The sequence below is a fragment of the Sphaerodactylus townsendi genome, linkage group LG03, assembly GCF_021028975.2.
Source record: "Sphaerodactylus townsendi isolate TG3544 linkage group LG03, MPM_Stown_v2.3, whole genome shotgun sequence".
Classification (NCBI taxonomy): Eukaryota; Metazoa; Chordata; class Lepidosauria; order Squamata; family Sphaerodactylidae; genus Sphaerodactylus; species Sphaerodactylus townsendi.
The window spans coordinates 118,941-138,303 of record NC_059427.1 but is presented as its reverse complement, the minus strand read 5'-3'; the positions used below and the strand labels follow the sequence as shown (position 1 = coordinate 138,303).

The 19,363-nt window shown below is 87.9% G+C and overlaps 1 protein-coding gene across 1 annotated transcript in view; it reads left to right on the top strand.

Annotated features, from left to right (window-relative positions):
- The window catches only part of LOC125428821 (H-2 class II histocompatibility antigen, E-S beta chain-like), an 80,941-nt gene that overhangs the window by 58,392 nt on the left and 3,186 nt on the right, over positions 1–19,363 (top strand). Inside the window, exons 3-4 of the mRNA XM_048489499.1 lie at positions 17,691–17,972; positions 18,776–18,889. Of these exons, the coding sequence (XP_048345456.1) occupies positions 17,691–17,972; positions 18,776–18,889 (396 nt within the window). The remainder of the gene's footprint in view (positions 1–17,690; positions 17,973–18,775; positions 18,890–19,363) is intronic.

Genomic DNA, 19,363 nt, shown 5'->3' with positions numbered 1-19,363 from the left:
GGGGTGGGGGGGGGGGGGGGTGGGGGGGGGGGGGGGTGGGGGGGGGGGGGGGTGGGGGGGGGGGGGGGTGGGGGGGGGGGGGGGTGGGGGGGGGGGGGGGTGGGGGGGGGGGGGGGTGGGGGGGGGGGGGGGTGGGGGGGGGGGGGGGTGGGGGGGGGGGGGGGTGGGGGGGGGGGGGGGTGGGGGGGGGGGGGGGTGGGGGGGGGGGGGGGTGGGGGGGGGGGGGGGTGGGGGGGGGGGGGGGTGGGGGGGGGGGGGGGTGGGGGGGGGGGGGGGTGGGGGGGGGGGGGGGTGGGGGGGGGGGGGGGTGGGGGGGGGGGGGGGTGGGGGGGGGGGGGGGTGGGGGGGGGGGGGGGTGGGGGGGGGGGGGGGTGGGGGGGGGGGGGGGTGGGGGGGGGGGGGGGTGGGGGGGGGGGGGGGTGGGGGGGGGGGGGGGTGGGGGGGGGGGGGGGTGGGGGGGGGGGGGGGTGGGGGGGGGGGGGGGTGGGGGGGGGGGGGGGTGGGGGGGGGGGGGGGTGGGGGGGGGGGGGGGTGGGGGGGGGGGGGGGTGGGGGGGGGGGGGGGTGGGGGGGGGGGGGGGTGGGGGGGGGGGGGGGTGGGGGGGGGGGGGGGTGGGGGGGGGGGGGGGTGGGGGGGGGGGGGGGTGGGGGGGGGGGGGGGTGGGGGGGGGGGGGGGTGGGGGGGGGGGGGGGTGGGGGGGGGGGGGGGTGGGGGGGGGGGGGGGTGGGGGGGGGGGGGGGTGGGGGGGGGGGGGGGTGGGGGGGGGGGGGGGTGGGGGGGGGGGGGGGTGGGGGGGGGGGGGGGTGGGGGGGGGGGGGGGTGGGGGGGGGGGGGGGTGGGGGGGGGGGGGGGTGGGGGGGGGGGGGGGTGGGGGGGGGGGGGGGTGGGGGGGGGGGGGGGTGGGGGGGGGGGGGGGTGGGGGGGGGGGGGGGTGGGGGGGGGGGGGGGTGGGGGGGGGGGGGGGTGGGGGGGGGGGGGGGTGGGGGGGGGGGGGGGTGGGGGGGGGGGGGGGTGGGGGGGGGGGGGGGTGGGGGGGGGGGGGGGTGGGGGGGGGGGGGGGTGGGGGGGGGGGGGGGTGGGGGGGGGGGGGGGTGGGGGGGGGGGGGGGTGGGGGGGGGGGGGGGTGGGGGGGGGGGGGGGTGGGGGGGGGGGGGGGTGGGGGGGGGGGGGGGTGGGGGGGGGGGGGGGTGGGGGGGGGGGGGGGTGGGGGGGGGGGGGGGTGGGGGGGGGGGGGGGTGGGGGGGGGGGGGGGTGGGGGGGGGGGGGGGTGGGGGGGGGGGGGGGTGGGGGGGGGGGGGGGTGGGGGGGGGGGGGGGTGGGGGGGGGGGGGGGTGGGGGGGGGGGGGGGTGGGGGGGGGGGGGGGTGGGGGGGGGGGGGGGTGGGGGGGGGGGGGGGTGGGGGGGGGGGGGGGTGGGGGGGGGGGGGGGTGGGGGGGGGGGGGGGTGGGGGGGGGGGGGGGTGGGGGGGGGGGGGGGTGGGGGGGGGGGGGGGTGGGGGGGGGGGGGGGTGGGGGGGGGGGGGGGTGGGGGGGGGGGGGGGTGGGGGGGGGGGGGGGTGGGGGGGGGGGGGGGTGGGGGGGGGGGGGGGTGGGGGGGGGGGGGGGTGGGGGGGGGGGGGGGTGGGGGGGGGGGGGGGTGGGGGGGGGGGGGGGTGGGGGGGGGGGGGGGTGGGGGGGGGGGGGGGTGGGGGGGGGGGGGGGTGGGGGGGGGGGGGGGTGGGGGGGGGGGGGGGTGGGGGGGGGGGGGGGTGGGGGGGGGGGGGGGTGGGGGGGGGGGGGGGTGGGGGGGGGGGGGGGTGGGGGGGGGGGGGGGTGGGGGGGGGGGGGGGTGGGGGGGGGGGGGGGTGGGGGGGGGGGGGGGTGGGGGGGGGGGGGGGTGGGGGGGGGGGGGGGTGGGGGGGGGGGGGGGTGGGGGGGGGGGGGGGTGGGGGGGGGGGGGGGTGGGGGGGGGGGGGGGTGGGGGGGGGGGGGGGTGGGGGGGGGGGGGGGTGGGGGGGGGGGGGGGTGGGGGGGGGGGGGGGTGGGGGGGGGGGGGGGTGGGGGGGGGGGGGGGTGGGGGGGGGGGGGGGTGGGGGGGGGGGGGGGTGGGGGGGGGGGGGGGTGGGGGGGGGGGGGGGTGGGGGGGGGGGGGGGTGGGGGGGGGGGGGGGTGGGGGGGGGGGGGGGTGGGGGGGGGGGGGGGTGGGGGGGGGGGGGGGTGGGGGGGGGGGGGGGTGGGGGGGGGGGGGGGTGGGGGGGGGGGGGGGTGGGGGGGGGGGGGGGTGGGGGGGGGGGGGGGTGGGGGGGGGGGGGGGTGGGGGGGGGGGGGGGTGGGGGGGGGGGGGGGTGGGGGGGGGGGGGGGTGGGGGGGGGGGGGGGTGGGGGGGGGGGGGGGTGGGGGGGGGGGGGGGTGGGGGGGGGGGGGGGTGGGGGGGGGGGGGGGTGGGGGGGGGGGGGGGTGGGGGGGGGGGGGGGTGGGGGGGGGGGGGGGTGGGGGGGGGGGGGGGTGGGGGGGGGGGGGGGTGGGGGGGGGGGGGGGTGGGGGGGGGGGGGGGTGGGGGGGGGGGGGGGTGGGGGGGGGGGGGGGTGGGGGGGGGGGGGGGTGGGGGGGGGGGGGGGTGGGGGGGGGGGGGGGTGGGGGGGGGGGGGGGTGGGGGGGGGGGGGGGTGGGGGGGGGGGGGGGTGGGGGGGGGGGGGGGTGGGGGGGGGGGGGGGTGGGGGGGGGGGGGGGTGGGGGGGGGGGGGGGTGGGGGGGGGGGGGGGTGGGGGGGGGGGGGGGTGGGGGGGGGGGGGGGTGGGGGGGGGGGGGGGTGGGGGGGGGGGGGGGTGGGGGGGGGGGGGGGTGGGGGGGGGGGGGGGTGGGGGGGGGGGGGGGTGGGGGGGGGGGGGGGTGGGGGGGGGGGGGGGTGGGGGGGGGGGGGGGTGGGGGGGGGGGGGGGTGGGGGGGGGGGGGGGTGGGGGGGGGGGGGGGTGGGGGGGGGGGGGGGTGGGGGGGGGGGGGGGTGGGGGGGGGGGGGGGTGGGGGGGGGGGGGGGTGGGGGGGGGGGGGGGTGGGGGGGGGGGGGGGTGGGGGGGGGGGGGGGTGGGGGGGGGGGGGGGTGGGGGGGGGGGGGGGTGGGGGGGGGGGGGGGTGGGGGGGGGGGGGGGTGGGGGGGGGGGGGGGTGGGGGGGGGGGGGGGTGGGGGGGGGGGGGGGTGGGGGGGGGGGGGGGTGGGGGGGGGGGGGGGTGGGGGGGGGGGGGGGTGGGGGGGGGGGGGGGTGGGGGGGGGGGGGGGTGGGGGGGGGGGGGGGTGGGGGGGGGGGGGGGTGGGGGGGGGGGGGGGTGGGGGGGGGGGGGGGTGGGGGGGGGGGGGGGTGGGGGGGGGGGGGGGTGGGGGGGGGGGGGGGTGGGGGGGGGGGGGGGTGGGGGGGGGGGGGGGTGGGGGGGGGGGGGGGTGGGGGGGGGGGGGGGTGGGGGGGGGGGGGGGTGGGGGGGGGGGGGGGTGGGGGGGGGGGGGGGTGGGGGGGGGGGGGGGTGGGGGGGGGGGGGGGTGGGGGGGGGGGGGGGTGGGGGGGGGGGGGGGTGGGGGGGGGGGGGGGTGGGGGGGGGGGGGGGTGGGGGGGGGGGGGGGTGGGGGGGGGGGGGGGTGGGGGGGGGGGGGGGTGGGGGGGGGGGGGGGTGGGGGGGGGGGGGGGTGGGGGGGGGGGGGGGTGGGGGGGGGGGGGGGTGGGGGGGGGGGGGGGTGGGGGGGGGGGGGGGTGGGGGGGGGGGGGGGTGGGGGGGGGGGGGGGTGGGGGGGGGGGGGGGTGGGGGGGGGGGGGGGTGGGGGGGGGGGGGGGTGGGGGGGGGGGGGGGTGGGGGGGGGGGGGGGTGGGGGGGGGGGGGGGTGGGGGGGGGGGGGGGTGGGGGGGGGGGGGGGTGGGGGGGGGGGGGGGTGGGGGGGGGGGGGGGTGGGGGGGGGGGGGGGTGGGGGGGGGGGGGGGTGGGGGGGGGGGGGGGTGGGGGGGGGGGGGGGTGGGGGGGGGGGGGGGTGGGGGGGGGGGGGGGTGGGGGGGGGGGGGGGTGGGGGGGGGGGGGGGTGGGGGGGGGGGGGGGTGGGGGGGGGGGGGGGTGGGGGGGGGGGGGGGTGGGGGGGGGGGGGGGTGGGGGGGGGGGGGGGTGGGGGGGGGGGGGGGTGGGGGGGGGGGGGGGTGGGGGGGGGGGGGGGTGGGGGGGGGGGGGGGTGGGGGGGGGGGGGGGTGGGGGGGGGGGGGGGTGGGGGGGGGGGGGGGTGGGGGGGGGGGGGGGTGGGGGGGGGGGGGGGTGGGGGGGGGGGGGGGTGGGGGGGGGGGGGGGTGGGGGGGGGGGGGGGTGGGGGGGGGGGGGGGTGGGGGGGGGGGGGGGTGGGGGGGGGGGGGGGTGGGGGGGGGGGGGGGTGGGGGGGGGGGGGGGTGGGGGGGGGGGGGGGTGGGGGGGGGGGGGGGTGGGGGGGGGGGGGGGTGGGGGGGGGGGGGGGTGGGGGGGGGGGGGGGTGGGGGGGGGGGGGGGTGGGGGGGGGGGGGGGTGGGGGGGGGGGGGGGTGGGGGGGGGGGGGGGTGGGGGGGGGGGGGGGTGGGGGGGGGGGGGGGTGGGGGGGGGGGGGGGTGGGGGGGGGGGGGGGTGGGGGGGGGGGGGGGTGGGGGGGGGGGGGGGTGGGGGGGGGGGGGGGTGGGGGGGGGGGGGGGTGGGGGGGGGGGGGGGTGGGGGGGGGGGGGGGTGGGGGGGGGGGGGGGTGGGGGGGGGGGGGGGTGGGGGGGGGGGGGGGTGGGGGGGGGGGGGGGTGGGGGGGGGGGGGGGTGGGGGGGGGGGGGGGTGGGGGGGGGGGGGGGTGGGGGGGGGGGGGGGTGGGGGGGGGGGGGGGTGGGGGGGGGGGGGGGTGGGGGGGGGGGGGGGTGGGGGGGGGGGGGGGTGGGGGGGGGGGGGGGTGGGGGGGGGGGGGGGTGGGGGGGGGGGGGGGTGGGGGGGGGGGGGGGTGGGGGGGGGGGGGGGTGGGGGGGGGGGGGGGTGGGGGGGGGGGGGGGTGGGGGGGGGGGGGGGTGGGGGGGGGGGGGGGTGGGGGGGGGGGGGGGTGGGGGGGGGGGGGGGTGGGGGGGGGGGGGGGTGGGGGGGGGGGGGGGTGGGGGGGGGGGGGGGTGGGGGGGGGGGGGGGTGGGGGGGGGGGGGGGTGGGGGGGGGGGGGGGTGGGGGGGGGGGGGGGTGGGGGGGGGGGGGGGTGGGGGGGGGGGGGGGTGGGGGGGGGGGGGGGTGGGGGGGGGGGGGGGTGGGGGGGGGGGGGGGTGGGGGGGGGGGGGGGTGGGGGGGGGGGGGGGTGGGGGGGGGGGGGGGTGGGGGGGGGGGGGGGTGGGGGGGGGGGGGGGTGGGGGGGGGGGGGGGTGGGGGGGGGGGGGGGTGGGGGGGGGGGGGGGTGGGGGGGGGGGGGGGTGGGGGGGGGGGGGGGTGGGGGGGGGGGGGGGTGGGGGGGGGGGGGGGTGGGGGGGGGGGGGGGTGGGGGGGGGGGGGGGTGGGGGGGGGGGGGGGTGGGGGGGGGGGGGGGTGGGGGGGGGGGGGGGTGGGGGGGGGGGGGGGTGGGGGGGGGGGGGGGTGGGGGGGGGGGGGGGTGGGGGGGGGGGGGGGTGGGGGGGGGGGGGGGTGGGGGGGGGGGGGGGTGGGGGGGGGGGGGGGTGGGGGGGGGGGGGGGTGGGGGGGGGGGGGGGTGGGGGGGGGGGGGGGTGGGGGGGGGGGGGGGTGGGGGGGGGGGGGGGTGGGGGGGGGGGGGGGTGGGGGGGGGGGGGGGTGGGGGGGGGGGGGGGTGGGGGGGGGGGGGGGTGGGGGGGGGGGGGGGTGGGGGGGGGGGGGGGTGGGGGGGGGGGGGGGTGGGGGGGGGGGGGGGTGGGGGGGGGGGGGGGTGGGGGGGGGGGGGGGTGGGGGGGGGGGGGGGTGGGGGGGGGGGGGGGTGGGGGGGGGGGGGGGTGGGGGGGGGGGGGGGTGGGGGGGGGGGGGGGTGGGGGGGGGGGGGGGTGGGGGGGGGGGGGGGTGGGGGGGGGGGGGGGTGGGGGGGGGGGGGGGTGGGGGGGGGGGGGGGTGGGGGGGGGGGGGGGTGGGGGGGGGGGGGGGTGGGGGGGGGGGGGGGTGGGGGGGGGGGGGGGTGGGGGGGGGGGGGGGTGGGGGGGGGGGGGGGTGGGGGGGGGGGGGGGTGGGGGGGGGGGGGGGTGGGGGGGGGGGGGGGTGGGGGGGGGGGGGGGTGGGGGGGGGGGGGGGTGGGGGGGGGGGGGGGTGGGGGGGGGGGGGGGTGGGGGGGGGGGGGGGTGGGGGGGGGGGGGGGTGGGGGGGGGGGGGGGTGGGGGGGGGGGGGGGTGGGGGGGGGGGGGGGTGGGGGGGGGGGGGGGTGGGGGGGGGGGGGGGTGGGGGGGGGGGGGGGTGGGGGGGGGGGGGGGTGGGGGGGGGGGGGGGTGGGGGGGGGGGGGGGTGGGGGGGGGGGGGGGTGGGGGGGGGGGGGGGTGGGGGGGGGGGGGGGTGGGGGGGGGGGGGGGTGGGGGGGGGGGGGGGTGGGGGGGGGGGGGGGTGGGGGGGGGGGGGGGTGGGGGGGGGGGGGGGTGGGGGGGGGGGGGGGTGGGGGGGGGGGGGGGTGGGGGGGGGGGGGGGTGGGGGGGGGGGGGGGTGGGGGGGGGGGGGGGTGGGGGGGGGGGGGGGTGGGGGGGGGGGGGGGTGGGGGGGGGGGGGGGTGGGGGGGGGGGGGGGTGGGGGGGGGGGGGGGTGGGGGGGGGGGGGGGTGGGGGGGGGGGGGGGTGGGGGGGGGGGGGGGTGGGGGGGGGGGGGGGTGGGGGGGGGGGGGGGTGGGGGGGGGGGGGGGTGGGGGGGGGGGGGGGTGGGGGGGGGGGGGGGTGGGGGGGGGGGGGGGTGGGGGGGGGGGGGGGTGGGGGGGGGGGGGGGTGGGGGGGGGGGGGGGTGGGGGGGGGGGGGGGTGGGGGGGGGGGGGGGTGGGGGGGGGGGGGGGTGGGGGGGGGGGGGGGTGGGGGGGGGGGGGGGTGGGGGGGGGGGGGGGTGGGGGGGGGGGGGGGTGGGGGGGGGGGGGGGTGGGGGGGGGGGGGGGTGGGGGGGGGGGGGGGTGGGGGGGGGGGGGGGTGGGGGGGGGGGGGGGTGGGGGGGGGGGGGGGTGGGGGGGGGGGGGGGTGGGGGGGGGGGGGGGTGGGGGGGGGGGGGGGTGGGGGGGGGGGGGGGTGGGGGGGGGGGGGGGTGGGGGGGGGGGGGGGTGGGGGGGGGGGGGGGTGGGGGGGGGGGGGGGTGGGGGGGGGGGGGGGTGGGGGGGGGGGGGGGTGGGGGGGGGGGGGGGTGGGGGGGGGGGGGGGTGGGGGGGGGGGGGGGTGGGGGGGGGGGGGGGTGGGGGGGGGGGGGGGTGGGGGGGGGGGGGGGTGGGGGGGGGGGGGGGTGGGGGGGGGGGGGGGTGGGGGGGGGGGGGGGTGGGGGGGGGGGGGGGTGGGGGGGGGGGGGGGTGGGGGGGGGGGGGGGTGGGGGGGGGGGGGGGTGGGGGGGGGGGGGGGTGGGGGGGGGGGGGGGTGGGGGGGGGGGGGGGTGGGGGGGGGGGGGGGTGGGGGGGGGGGGGGGTGGGGGGGGGGGGGGGTGGGGGGGGGGGGGGGTGGGGGGGGGGGGGGGTGGGGGGGGGGGGGGGTGGGGGGGGGGGGGGGTGGGGGGGGGGGGGGGTGGGGGGGGGGGGGGGTGGGGGGGGGGGGGGGTGGGGGGGGGGGGGGGTGGGGGGGGGGGGGGGTGGGGGGGGGGGGGGGTGGGGGGGGGGGGGGGTGGGGGGGGGGGGGGGTGGGGGGGGGGGGGGGTGGGGGGGGGGGGGGGTGGGGGGGGGGGGGGGTGGGGGGGGGGGGGGGTGGGGGGGGGGGGGGGTGGGGGGGGGGGGGGGTGGGGGGGGGGGGGGGTGGGGGGGGGGGGGGGTGGGGGGGGGGGGGGGTGGGGGGGGGGGGGGGTGGGGGGGGGGGGGGGTGGGGGGGGGGGGGGGTGGGGGGGGGGGGGGGTGGGGGGGGGGGGGGGTGGGGGGGGGGGGGGGTGGGGGGGGGGGGGGGTGGGGGGGGGGGGGGGTGGGGGGGGGGGGGGGTGGGGGGGGGGGGGGGTGGGGGGGGGGGGGGGTGGGGGGGGGGGGGGGTGGGGGGGGGGGGGGGTGGGGGGGGGGGGGGGTGGGGGGGGGGGGGGGTGGGGGGGGGGGGGGGTGGGGGGGGGGGGGGGTGGGGGGGGGGGGGGGTGGGGGGGGGGGGGGGTGGGGGGGGGGGGGGGTGGGGGGGGGGGGGGGTGGGGGGGGGGGGGGGTGGGGGGGGGGGGGGGTGGGGGGGGGGGGGGGTGGGGGGGGGGGGGGGTGGGGGGGGGGGGGGGTGGGGGGGGGGGGGGGTGGGGGGGGGGGGGGGTGGGGGGGGGGGGGGGTGGGGGGGGGGGGGGGTGGGGGGGGGGGGGGGTGGGGGGGGGGGGGGGTGGGGGGGGGGGGGGGTGGGGGGGGGGGGGGGTGGGGGGGGGGGGGGGTGGGGGGGGGGGGGGGTGGGGGGGGGGGGGGGTGGGGGGGGGGGGGGGTGGGGGGGGGGGGGGGTGGGGGGGGGGGGGGGTGGGGGGGGGGGGGGGTGGGGGGGGGGGGGGGTGGGGGGGGGGGGGGGTGGGGGGGGGGGGGGGTGGGGGGGGGGGGGGGTGGGGGGGGGGGGGGGTGGGGGGGGGGGGGGGTGGGGGGGGGGGGGGGTGGGGGGGGGGGGGGGTGGGGGGGGGGGGGGGTGGGGGGGGGGGGGGGTGGGGGGGGGGGGGGGTGGGGGGGGGGGGGGGTGGGGGGGGGGGGGGGTGGGGGGGGGGGGGGGTGGGGGGGGGGGGGGGTGGGGGGGGGGGGGGGTGGGGGGGGGGGGGGGTGGGGGGGGGGGGGGGTGGGGGGGGGGGGGGGTGGGGGGGGGGGGGGGTGGGGGGGGGGGGGGGTGGGGGGGGGGGGGGGTGGGGGGGGGGGGGGGTGGGGGGGGGGGGGGGTGGGGGGGGGGGGGGGTGGGGGGGGGGGGGGGTGGGGGGGGGGGGGGGTGGGGGGGGGGGGGGGTGGGGGGGGGGGGGGGTGGGGGGGGGGGGGGGTGGGGGGGGGGGGGGGTGGGGGGGGGGGGGGGTGGGGGGGGGGGGGGGTGGGGGGGGGGGGGGGTGGGGGGGGGGGGGGGTGGGGGGGGGGGGGGGTGGGGGGGGGGGGGGGTGGGGGGGGGGGGGGGTGGGGGGGGGGGGGGGTGGGGGGGGGGGGGGGTGGGGGGGGGGGGGGGTGGGGGGGGGGGGGGGTGGGGGGGGGGGGGGGTGGGGGGGGGGGGGGGTGGGGGGGGGGGGGGGTGGGGGGGGGGGGGGGTGGGGGGGGGGGGGGGTGGGGGGGGGGGGGGGTGGGGGGGGGGGGGGGTGGGGGGGGGGGGGGGTGGGGGGGGGGGGGGGTGGGGGGGGGGGGGGGTGGGGGGGGGGGGGGGTGGGGGGGGGGGGGGGTGGGGGGGGGGGGGGGTGGGGGGGGGGGGGGGTGGGGGGGGGGGGGGGTGGGGGGGGGGGGGGGTGGGGGGGGGGGGGGGTGGGGGGGGGGGGGGGTGGGGGGGGGGGGGGGTGGGGGGGGGGGGGGGTGGGGGGGGGGGGGGGTGGGGGGGGGGGGGGGTGGGGGGGGGGGGGGGTGGGGGGGGGGGGGGGTGGGGGGGGGGGGGGGTGGGGGGGGGGGGGGGTGGGGGGGGGGGGGGGTGGGGGGGGGGGGGGGTGGGGGGGGGGGGGGGTGGGGGGGGGGGGGGGTGGGGGGGGGGGGGGGTGGGGGGGGGGGGGGGTGGGGGGGGGGGGGGGTGGGGGGGGGGGGGGGTGGGGGGGGGGGGGGGTGGGGGGGGGGGGGGGTGGGGGGGGGGGGGGGTGGGGGGGGGGGGGGGTGGGGGGGGGGGGGGGTGGGGGGGGGGGGGGGTGGGGGGGGGGGGGGGTGGGGGGGGGGGGGGGTGGGGGGGGGGGGGGGTGGGGGGGGGGGGGGGTGGGGGGGGGGGGGGGTGGGGGGGGGGGGGGGTGGGGGGGGGGGGGGGTGGGGGGGGGGGGGGGTGGGGGGGGGGGGGGGTGGGGGGGGGGGGGGGTGGGGGGGGGGGGGGGTGGGGGGGGGGGGGGGTGGGGGGGGGGGGGGGTGGGGGGGGGGGGGGGTGGGGGGGGGGGGGGGTGGGGGGGGGGGGGGGTGGGGGGGGGGGGGGGTGGGGGGGGGGGGGGGTGGGGGGGGGGGGGGGTGGGGGGGGGGGGGGGTGGGGGGGGGGGGGGGTGGGGGGGGGGGGGGGTGGGGGGGGGGGGGGGTGGGGGGGGGGGGGGGTGGGGGGGGGGGGGGGTGGGGGGGGGGGGGGGTGGGGGGGGGGGGGGGTGGGGGGGGGGGGGGGTGGGGGGGGGGGGGGGTGGGGGGGGGGGGGGGTGGGGGGGGGGGGGGGTGGGGGGGGGGGGGGGTGGGGGGGGGGGGGGGTGGGGGGGGGGGGGGGTGGGGGGGGGGGGGGGTGGGGGGGGGGGGGGGTGGGGGGGGGGGGGGGTGGGGGGGGGGGGGGGTGGGGGGGGGGGGGGGTGGGGGGGGGGGGGGGTGGGGGGGGGGGGGGGTGGGGGGGGGGGGGGGTGGGGGGGGGGGGGGGTGGGGGGGGGGGGGGGTGGGGGGGGGGGGGGGTGGGGGGGGGGGGGGGTGGGGGGGGGGGGGGGTGGGGGGGGGGGGGGGTGGGGGGGGGGGGGGGTGGGGGGGGGGGGGGGTGGGGGGGGGGGGGGGTGGGGGGGGGGGGGGGTGGGGGGGGGGGGGGGTGGGGGGGGGGGGGGGTGGGGGGGGGGGGGGGTGGGGGGGGGGGGGGGTGGGGGGGGGGGGGGGTGGGGGGGGGGGGGGGTGGGGGGGGGGGGGGGTGGGGGGGGGGGGGGGTGGGGGGGGGGGGGGGTGGGGGGGGGGGGGGGTGGGGGGGGGGGGGGGTGGGGGGGGGGGGGGGTGGGGGGGGGGGGGGGTGGGGGGGGGGGGGGGTGGGGGGGGGGGGGGGTGGGGGGGGGGGGGGGTGGGGGGGGGGGGGGGTGGGGGGGGGGGGGGGTGGGGGGGGGGGGGGGTGGGGGGGGGGGGGGGTGGGGGGGGGGGGGGGTGGGGGGGGGGGGGGGTGGGGGGGGGGGGGGGTGGGGGGGGGGGGGGGTGGGGGGGGGGGGGGGTGGGGGGGGGGGGGGGTGGGGGGGGGGGGGGGTGGGGGGGGGGGGGGGTGGGGGGGGGGGGGGGTGGGGGGGGGGGGGGGTGGGGGGGGGGGGGGGTGGGGGGGGGGGGGGGTGGGGGGGGGGGGGGGTGGGGGGGGGGGGGGGTGGGGGGGGGGGGGGGTGGGGGGGGGGGGGGGTGGGGGGGGGGGGGGGTGGGGGGGGGGGGGGGTGGGGGGGGGGGGGGGTGGGGGGGGGGGGGGGTGGGGGGGGGGGGGGGTGGGGGGGGGGGGGGGTGGGGGGGGGGGGGGGTGGGGGGGGGGGGGGGTGGGGGGGGGGGGGGGTGGGGGGGGGGGGGGGTGGGGGGGGGGGGGGGTGGGGGGGGGGGGGGGTGGGGGGGGGGGGGGGTGGGGGGGGGGGGGGGTGGGGGGGGGGGGGGGTGGGGGGGGGGGGGGGTGGGGGGGGGGGGGGGTGGGGGGGGGGGGGGGTGGGGGGGGGGGGGGGTGGGGGGGGGGGGGGGTGGGGGGGGGGGGGGGTGGGGGGGGGGGGGGGTGGGGGGGGGGGGGGGTGGGGGGGGGGGGGGGTGGGGGGGGGGGGGGGTGGGGGGGGGGGGGGGTGGGGGGGGGGGGGGGTGGGGGGGGGGGGGGGTGGGGGGGGGGGGGGGTGGGGGGGGGGGGGGGTGGGGGGGGGGGGGGGTGGGGGGGGGGGGGGGTGGGGGGGGGGGGGGGTGGGGGGGGGGGGGGGTGGGGGGGGGGGGGGGTGGGGGGGGGGGGGGGTGGGGGGGGGGGGGGGTGGGGGGGGGGGGGGGTGGGGGGGGGGGGGGGTGGGGGGGGGGGGGGGTGGGGGGGGGGGGGGGTGGGGGGGGGGGGGGGTGGGGGGGGGGGGGGGTGGGGGGGGGGGGGGGTGGGGGGGGGGGGGGGTGGGGGGGGGGGGGGGTGGGGGGGGGGGGGGGTGGGGGGGGGGGGGGGTGGGGGGGGGGGGGGGTGGGGGGGGGGGGGGGTGGGGGGGGGGGGGGGTGGGGGGGGGGGGGGGTGGGGGGGGGGGGGGGTGGGGGGGGGGGGGGGTGGGGGGGGGGGGGGGTGGGGGGGGGGGGGGGTGGGGGGGGGGGGGGGTGGGGGGGGGGGGGGGTGGGGGGGGGGGGGGGTGGGGGGGGGGGGGGGTGGGGGGGGGGGGGGGTGGGGGGGGGGGGGGGTGGGGGGGGGGGGGGGTGGGGGGGGGGGGGGGTGGGGGGGGGGGGGGGTGGGGGGGGGGGGGGGTGGGGGGGGGGGGGGGTGGGGGGGGGGGGGGGTGGGGGGGGGGGGGGGTGGGGGGGGGGGGGGGTGGGGGGGGGGGGGGGTGGGGGGGGGGGGGGGTGGGGGGGGGGGGGGGTGGGGGGGGGGGGGGGTGGGGGGGGGGGGGGGTGGGGGGGGGGGGGGGTGGGGGGGGGGGGGGGTGGGGGGGGGGGGGGGTGGGGGGGGGGGGGGGTGGGGGGGGGGGGGGGTGGGGGGGGGGGGGGGTGGGGGGGGGGGGGGGTGGGGGGGGGGGGGGGTGGGGGGGGGGGGGGGTGGGGGGGGGGGGGGGTGGGGGGGGGGGGGGGTGGGGGGGGGGGGGGGTGGGGGGGGGGGGGGGTGGGGGGGGGGGGGGGTGGGGGGGGGGGGGGGTGGGGGGGGGGGGGGGTGGGGGGGGGGGGGGGTGGGGGGGGGGGGGGGTGGGGGGGGGGGGGGGTGGGGGGGGGGGGGGGTGGGGGGGGGGGGGGGTGGGGGGGGGGGGGGGTGGGGGGGGGGGGGGGTGGGGGGGGGGGGGGGTGGGGGGGGGGGGGGGTGGGGGGGGGGGGGGGTGGGGGGGGGGGGGGGTGGGGGGGGGGGGGGGTGGGGGGGGGGGGGGGTGGGGGGGGGGGGGGGTGGGGGGGGGGGGGGGTGGGGGGGGGGGGGGGTGGGGGGGGGGGGGGGTGGGGGGGGGGGGGGGTGGGGGGGGGGGGGGGTGGGGGGGGGGGGGGGTGGGGGGGGGGGGGGGTGGGGGGGGGGGGGGGTGGGGGGGGGGGGGGGTGGGGGGGGGGGGGGGTGGGGGGGGGGGGGGGTGGGGGGGGGGGGGGGTGGGGGGGGGGGGGGGTGGGGGGGGGGGGGGGTGGGGGGGGGGGGGGGTGGGGGGGGGGGGGGGTGGGGGGGGGGGGGGGTGGGGGGGGGGGGGGGTGGGGGGGGGGGGGGGTGGGGGGGGGGGGGGGTGGGGGGGGGGGGGGGTGGGGGGGGGGGGGGGTGGGGGGGGGGGGGGGTGGGGGGGGGGGGGGGTGGGGGGGGGGGGGGGTGGGGGGGGGGGGGGGTGGGGGGGGGGGGGGGTGGGGGGGGGGGGGGGTGGGGGGGGGGGGGGGTGGGGGGGGGGGGGGGTGGGGGGGGGGGGGGGTGGGGGGGGGGGGGGGTGGGGGGGGGGGGGGGTGGGGGGGGGGGGGGGTGGGGGGGGGGGGGGGTGGGGGGGGGGGGGGGTGGGGGGGGGGGGGGGTGGGGGGGGGGGGGGGTGGGGGGGGGGGGGGGTGGGGGGGGGGGGGGGTGGGGGGGGGGGGGGGTGGGGGGGGGGGGGGGTGGGGGGGGGGGGGGGTGGGGGGGGGGGGGGGTGGGGGGGGGGGGGGGTGGGGGGGGGGGGGGGTGGGGGGGGGGGGGGGTGGGGGGGGGGGGGGGTGGGGGGGGGGGGGGGTGGGGGGGGGGGGGGGTGGGGGGGGGGGGGGGTGGGGGGGGGGGGGGGTGGGGGGGGGGGGGGGTGGGGGGGGGGGGGGGTGGGGGGGGGGGGGGGTGGGGGGGGGGGGGGGTGGGGGGGGGGGGGGGTGGGGGGGGGGGGGGGTGGGGGGGGGGGGGGGTGGGGGGGGGGGGGGGTGGGGGGGGGGGGGGGTGGGGGGGGGGGGGGGTGGGGGGGGGGGGGGGTGGGGGGGGGGGGGGGTGGGGGGGGGGGGGGGTGGGGGGGGGGGGGGGTGGGGGGGGGGGGGGGTGGGGGGGGGGGGGGGTGGGGGGGGGGGGGGGTGGGGGGGGGGGGGGGTGGGGGGGGGGGGGGGTGGGGGGGGGGGGGGGTGGGGGGGGGGGGGGGTGGGGGGGGGGGGGGGTGGGGGGGGGGGGGGGTGGGGGGGGGGGGGGGTGGGGGGGGGGGGGGGTGGGGGGGGGGGGGGGTGGGGGGGGGGGGGGGTGGGGGGGGGGGGGGGTGGGGGGGGGGGGGGGTGGGGGGGGGGGGGGGTGGGGGGGGGGGGGGGTGGGGGGGGGGGGGGGTGGGGGGGGGGGGGGGTGGGGGGGGGGGGGGGTGGGGGGGGGGGGGGGTGGGGGGGGGGGGGGGTGGGGGGGGGGGGGGGTGGGGGGGGGGGGGGGTGGGGGGGGGGGGGGGTGGGGGGGGGGGGGGGTGGGGGGGGGGGGGGGTGGGGGGGGGGGGGGGTGGGGGGGGGGGGGGGTGGGGGGGGGGGGGGGTGGGGGGGGGGGGGGGTGGGGGGGGGGGGGGGTGGGGGGGGGGGGGGGTGGGGGGGGGGGGGGGTGGGGGGGGGGGGGGGTGGGGGGGGGGGGGGGTGGGGGGGGGGGGGGGTGGGGGGGGGGGGGGGTGGGGGGGGGGGGGGGTGGGGGGGGGGGGGGGTGGGGGGGGGGGGGGGTGGGGGGGGGGGGGGGTGGGGGGGGGGGGGGGTGGGGGGGGGGGGGGGTGGGGGGGGGGGGGGGTGGGGGGGGGGGGGGGTGGGGGGGGGGGGGGGTGGGGGGGGGGGGGGGTGGGGGGGGGGGGGGGTGGGGGGGGGGGGGGGTGGGGGGGGGGGGGGGTGGGGGGGGGGGGGGGTGGGGGGGGGGGGGGGTGGGGGGGGGGGGGGGTGGGGGGGGGGGGGGGTGGGGGGGGGGGGGGGTGGGGGGGGGGGGGGGTGGGGGGGGGGGGGGGTGGGGGGGGGGGGGGGTGGGGGGGGGGGGGGGTGGGGGGGGGGGGGGGTGGGGGGGGGGGGGGGTGGGGGGGGGGGGGGGTGGGGGGGGGGGGGGGTGGGGGGGGGGGGGGGTGGGGGGGGGGGGGGGTGGGGGGGGGGGGGGGTGGGGGGGGGGGGGGGTGGGGGGGGGGGGGGGTGGGGGGGGGGGGGGGTGGGGGGGGGGGGGGGTGGGGGGGGGGGGGGGTGGGGGGGGGGGGGGGTGGGGGGGGGGGGGGGTGGGGGGGGGGGGGGGTGGGGGGGGGGGGGGGTGGGGGGGGGGGGGGGTGGGGGGGGGGGGGGGTGGGGGGGGGGGGGGGTGGGGGGGGGGGGGGGTGGGGGGGGGGGGGGGTGGGGGGGGGGGGGGGTGGGGGGGGGGGGGGGTGGGGGGGGGGGGGGGTGGGGGGGGGGGGGGGTGGGGGGGGGGGGGGGTGGGGGGGGGGGGGGGTGGGGGGGGGGGGGGGTGGGGGGGGGGGGGGGTGGGGGGGGGGGGGGGTGGGGGGGGGGGGGGGTGGGGGGGGGGGGGGGTGGGGGGGGGGGGGGGTGGGGGGGGGGGGGGGTGGGGGGGGGGGGGGGTGGGGGGGGGGGGGGGTGGGGGGGGGGGGGGGTGGGGGGGGGGGGGGGTGGGGGGGGGGGGGGGTGGGGGGGGGGGGGGGTGGGGGGGGGGGGGGGTGGGGGGGGGGGGGGGTGGGGGGGGGGGGGGGTGGGGGGGGGGGGGGGTGGGGGGGGGGGGGGGTGGGGGGGGGGGGGGGTGGGGGGGGGGGGGGGTGGGGGGGGGGGGGGGTGGGGGGGGGGGGGGGTGGGGGGGGGGGGGGGTGGGGGGGGGGGGGGGTGGGGGGGGGGGGGGGTGGGGGGGGGGGGGGGTGGGGGGGGGGGGGGGTGGGGGGGGGGGGGGGTGGGGGGGGGGGGGGGTGGGGGGGGGGGGGGGTGGGGGGGGGGGGGGGTGGGGGGGGGGGGGGGTGGGGGGGGGGGGGGGTGGGGGGGGGGGGGGGTGGGGGGGGGGGGGGGTGGGGGGGGGGGGGGGTGGGGGGGGGGGGGGGTGGGGGGGGGGGGGGGTGGGGGGGGGGGGGGGTGGGGGGGGGGGGGGGTGGGGGGGGGGGGGGGTGGGGGGGGGGGGGGGTGGGGGGGGGGGGGGGTGGGGGGGGGGGGGGGTGGGGGGGGGGGGGGGTGGGGGGGGGGGGGGGTGGGGGGGGGGGGGGGTGGGGGGGGGGGGGGGTGGGGGGGGGGGGGGGTGGGGGGGGGGGGGGGTGGGGGGGGGGGGGGGTGGGGGGGGGGGGGGGTGGGGGGGGGGGGGGGTGGGGGGGGGGGGGGGTGGGGGGGGGGGGGGGTGGGGGGGGGGGGGGGTGGGGGGGGGGGGGGGTGGGGGGGGGGGGGGGTGGGGGGGGGGGGGGGTGGGGGGGGGGGGGGGTGGGGGGGGGGGGGGGTGGGGGGGGGGGGGGGAGGAAGGGTGGGGTAAAGGGGGGGGGGGGGTGGGGGGGGTAAACTTTGGGGGGGGGGGGGGGGGGGAGGGGGGGGTGTGTTTGGGGGGGGGGGTGGGGGGGGGGTTTTGGGGGTGGGGGGGGGGGGTGGGTGGGTTGCCGGTTGGGTGGGGGGGTGGGAGGGGGGGGGGGATGGAGGGGGGGGGGGGTGGAGGGGGGGGTGGGGGGGGTGGAGGAGGTGGTGGAGGGGGGGGGGGGGGGGGGGGTGGGGGGGTGGGGGGGGGGGGGGGGGGGGGGGGGGGGGGGTGGGGGGGGGGGGGGATGTGTAAAATTTGGAGAGTACATATCTGTGGTCAGTATATTGCAGTGAAGGATTACTTTTCCAAACAGGAGCATCCTACAATCTTTCTCTTTTTTTATCCCACGGTTTCTCTTCTGGGCTTATCTCAGTCTCTGGGGGATACAAGCATTGGAAACCCCCCCCCCCCCCCCGACTTTTTTGGCTCACTCAGGGAGGCTCTCTTCTATCATCCCAAGTGCCCCCAACTTTGATAAAAAAAACATTTTATGATCTAATAAACATCCTGTGTTTTGGGATTTGCAAAAAACTTTGGCAGCACCCCCCTCGCCAGAGATAGTCCCAGGTGAAGAGAATGGGCCCTTTGCAAGAACATTTGTGAATGAGAACCTGGGTCTGCCCAGTTAGACAATCCAGTGACTGTATTTATTAAACTGAAGAGGAGGCCTGGTGGCAGCTGTTACCTATGGTAGTGAATTGGAACCTCCATGTGCAGTGTCAGTCTACCTTGAGTACCAAATGCTATGAAGAAATGAAGGGGGAGGCCCTTTTCTTGTCAGCTTCCCATAGTCAAGAAAGGAACAATCCACACCCTCAGAGACTTCACTGTCCCATATCTAGGTGCTTTCTCCACAGAGACCTACAAACAAGCCCTCCGGGTGATTTAAGTATTGCCCTTGAGATGACGTTTCCCTGGAACCTTGGCTCGGGTTTCACATTCAGCCTGGCCTTCCTAGTCCTTCATCAAAACCCAGCTGTCCAGCTTCTTGAGAACCAGAGCTCTCTCCTCTTTTCTTGCTTCTCCTCTCTCCAACACCCACCTTCCGGCCTTTTAAACAGCTGCAGTGCCAGCCAGCCAATCAGGTGGACCTCTGAGTTAACTCCTTAAATGACAGAATTGCACGTTAAAATTAACCCTTGATCAGTAGACTGTCACGGCTTCCTTTTCTCAATTTGTGCTGTTTTGGATCTCCCGCGTCTCTAAAGTTTTCCCTCTTCTCACTCCCCAGCTCAGCCCACAGTGAAAATTTCCCACACCAAGGGAGACCCCCGGGCCCACCACAACCTCCTCATCTGCACCGCGGCCGGTTATTATCCCTCAGAAGTGACCATCAGGTGGCTAAAGAACGGGCAGGAGCAGACAGAAGGGGTGGGATACGCAGATGAGCTCCAGAACGGAGACTGGACCTTCCACAACCAGGCAATGCTGGAGACGGTGCCTGAGGAGGGAGACGTCTACGCCTGCCAGGTGGAGCACAGCAGCCTGCCGGAGCCCATCACCGTCCTGTGGGGTGAGAGACTCGGGGGCTTCCCCCTTTCCCCCTCTCTCCAGGAAACACAATCCCACATTACTGGAGGGGAGTTCCAGGCTCTTACCTCCACTGTGAGGAACTCAGAGACTTAGCTGACCCGGCTGATAACTTCCCAGGGAGGATTGTGGCTGGATGGGGTGGTGCACTGATCTTGCAAAGGGGGGGGGGGGGAGAGAGAAAGGCAGTGGTCGATTTCTGAGAGGTCCCTTCCCGTGGCCGTTCACCAGGGGTTCCTGACCCAGTTTTGTGTATTCTCACACCATTCTGAAGATGGCTTCTGGTTCCTGCAGACATAATGGTAGAATAAAGTCCCCTGGAGTCAGAAGCCGGGGGTGGGGTGGAGACCCTCTCTGTATCCAAAGGACCTCCTGCTCTCTCCTCAGAATTGGCTTGTCTCCATTTTGAACAAGATGTCTCAATCTGGGCCATTTCCCCTAAATTACTTACTATTTGTTAGAGCTACATCTAGACATCTTCTTGTTCTCCCAGTTTGGTGCTTCACTTTAATAGTGAAAACACAGCAAATGCCCCAGGAATGATGTGTCCCCACCCCCACCCCACCCCCTGCTCTGTTCAGCTGGTGGTGCAGGATTTGAATGGGAGGCCAGCCGTGGTGCCTTCACAGCCCGGCCTACACGCTGTGGTCTGTCAGGCCTGTGTTGAGTGTGGGCCACACCCTTGTGTAGCTCCCAGACCGGATCCCCCTTGAGAAATCTAATGGCTGAGAGGCCAGCCTGGCCCCGATCCATCTTCTCACGTGAGGCTTCTTCCTTTTTCCACAGAGCCCAAGATGTCAAACTCTTCCAAGAACAAAATTTGGGCCGGAGCCTTGGTGGCCTTGCTAGGGGTGGTCTTTGGGGCCGTGTCAGTCGCCCTCTACCTGAGGAATAGGAGAGGTAAGCACCTAGGAGTGTGGGGCTGGTGAGAGAGGAGTGAAATGGGGAGGGGGCTGAACAGCACTGGAGAGAGGGTGATCCCTCTCCCTCTTCCTAGGGCTCTTCCAGCTTCTGCTCCCCACCTCTGAATTTGATGCCCCCAGTAAAAACCAGAGACCTGGGGGGGGGGGGTCTCTTTCTTCCCCCGGCAGTTCTGGTTCTGCATACCAAGCTAGCCTCTCGCTATTAATGTAAGCCCCCACCCCCACCCCAGACCAACAAAAACAGAAAGTGTGCATAACAGGCACCAAAGAATGAACCTTAAGGGAATACTGGTTGTGGTGGGTTTTCCGGGCTGTGTGGCCGTGGTCTGGTGGATCTTGTTCCTAACATTTCATCTGCATCTGTGGCTGGCATCTTCAGAGGTGTATCATAGAGAGAAGTCAGTGTAGACTTCCCTCTGTGACACACCTCTGAAGATGCCGGCCACAGATG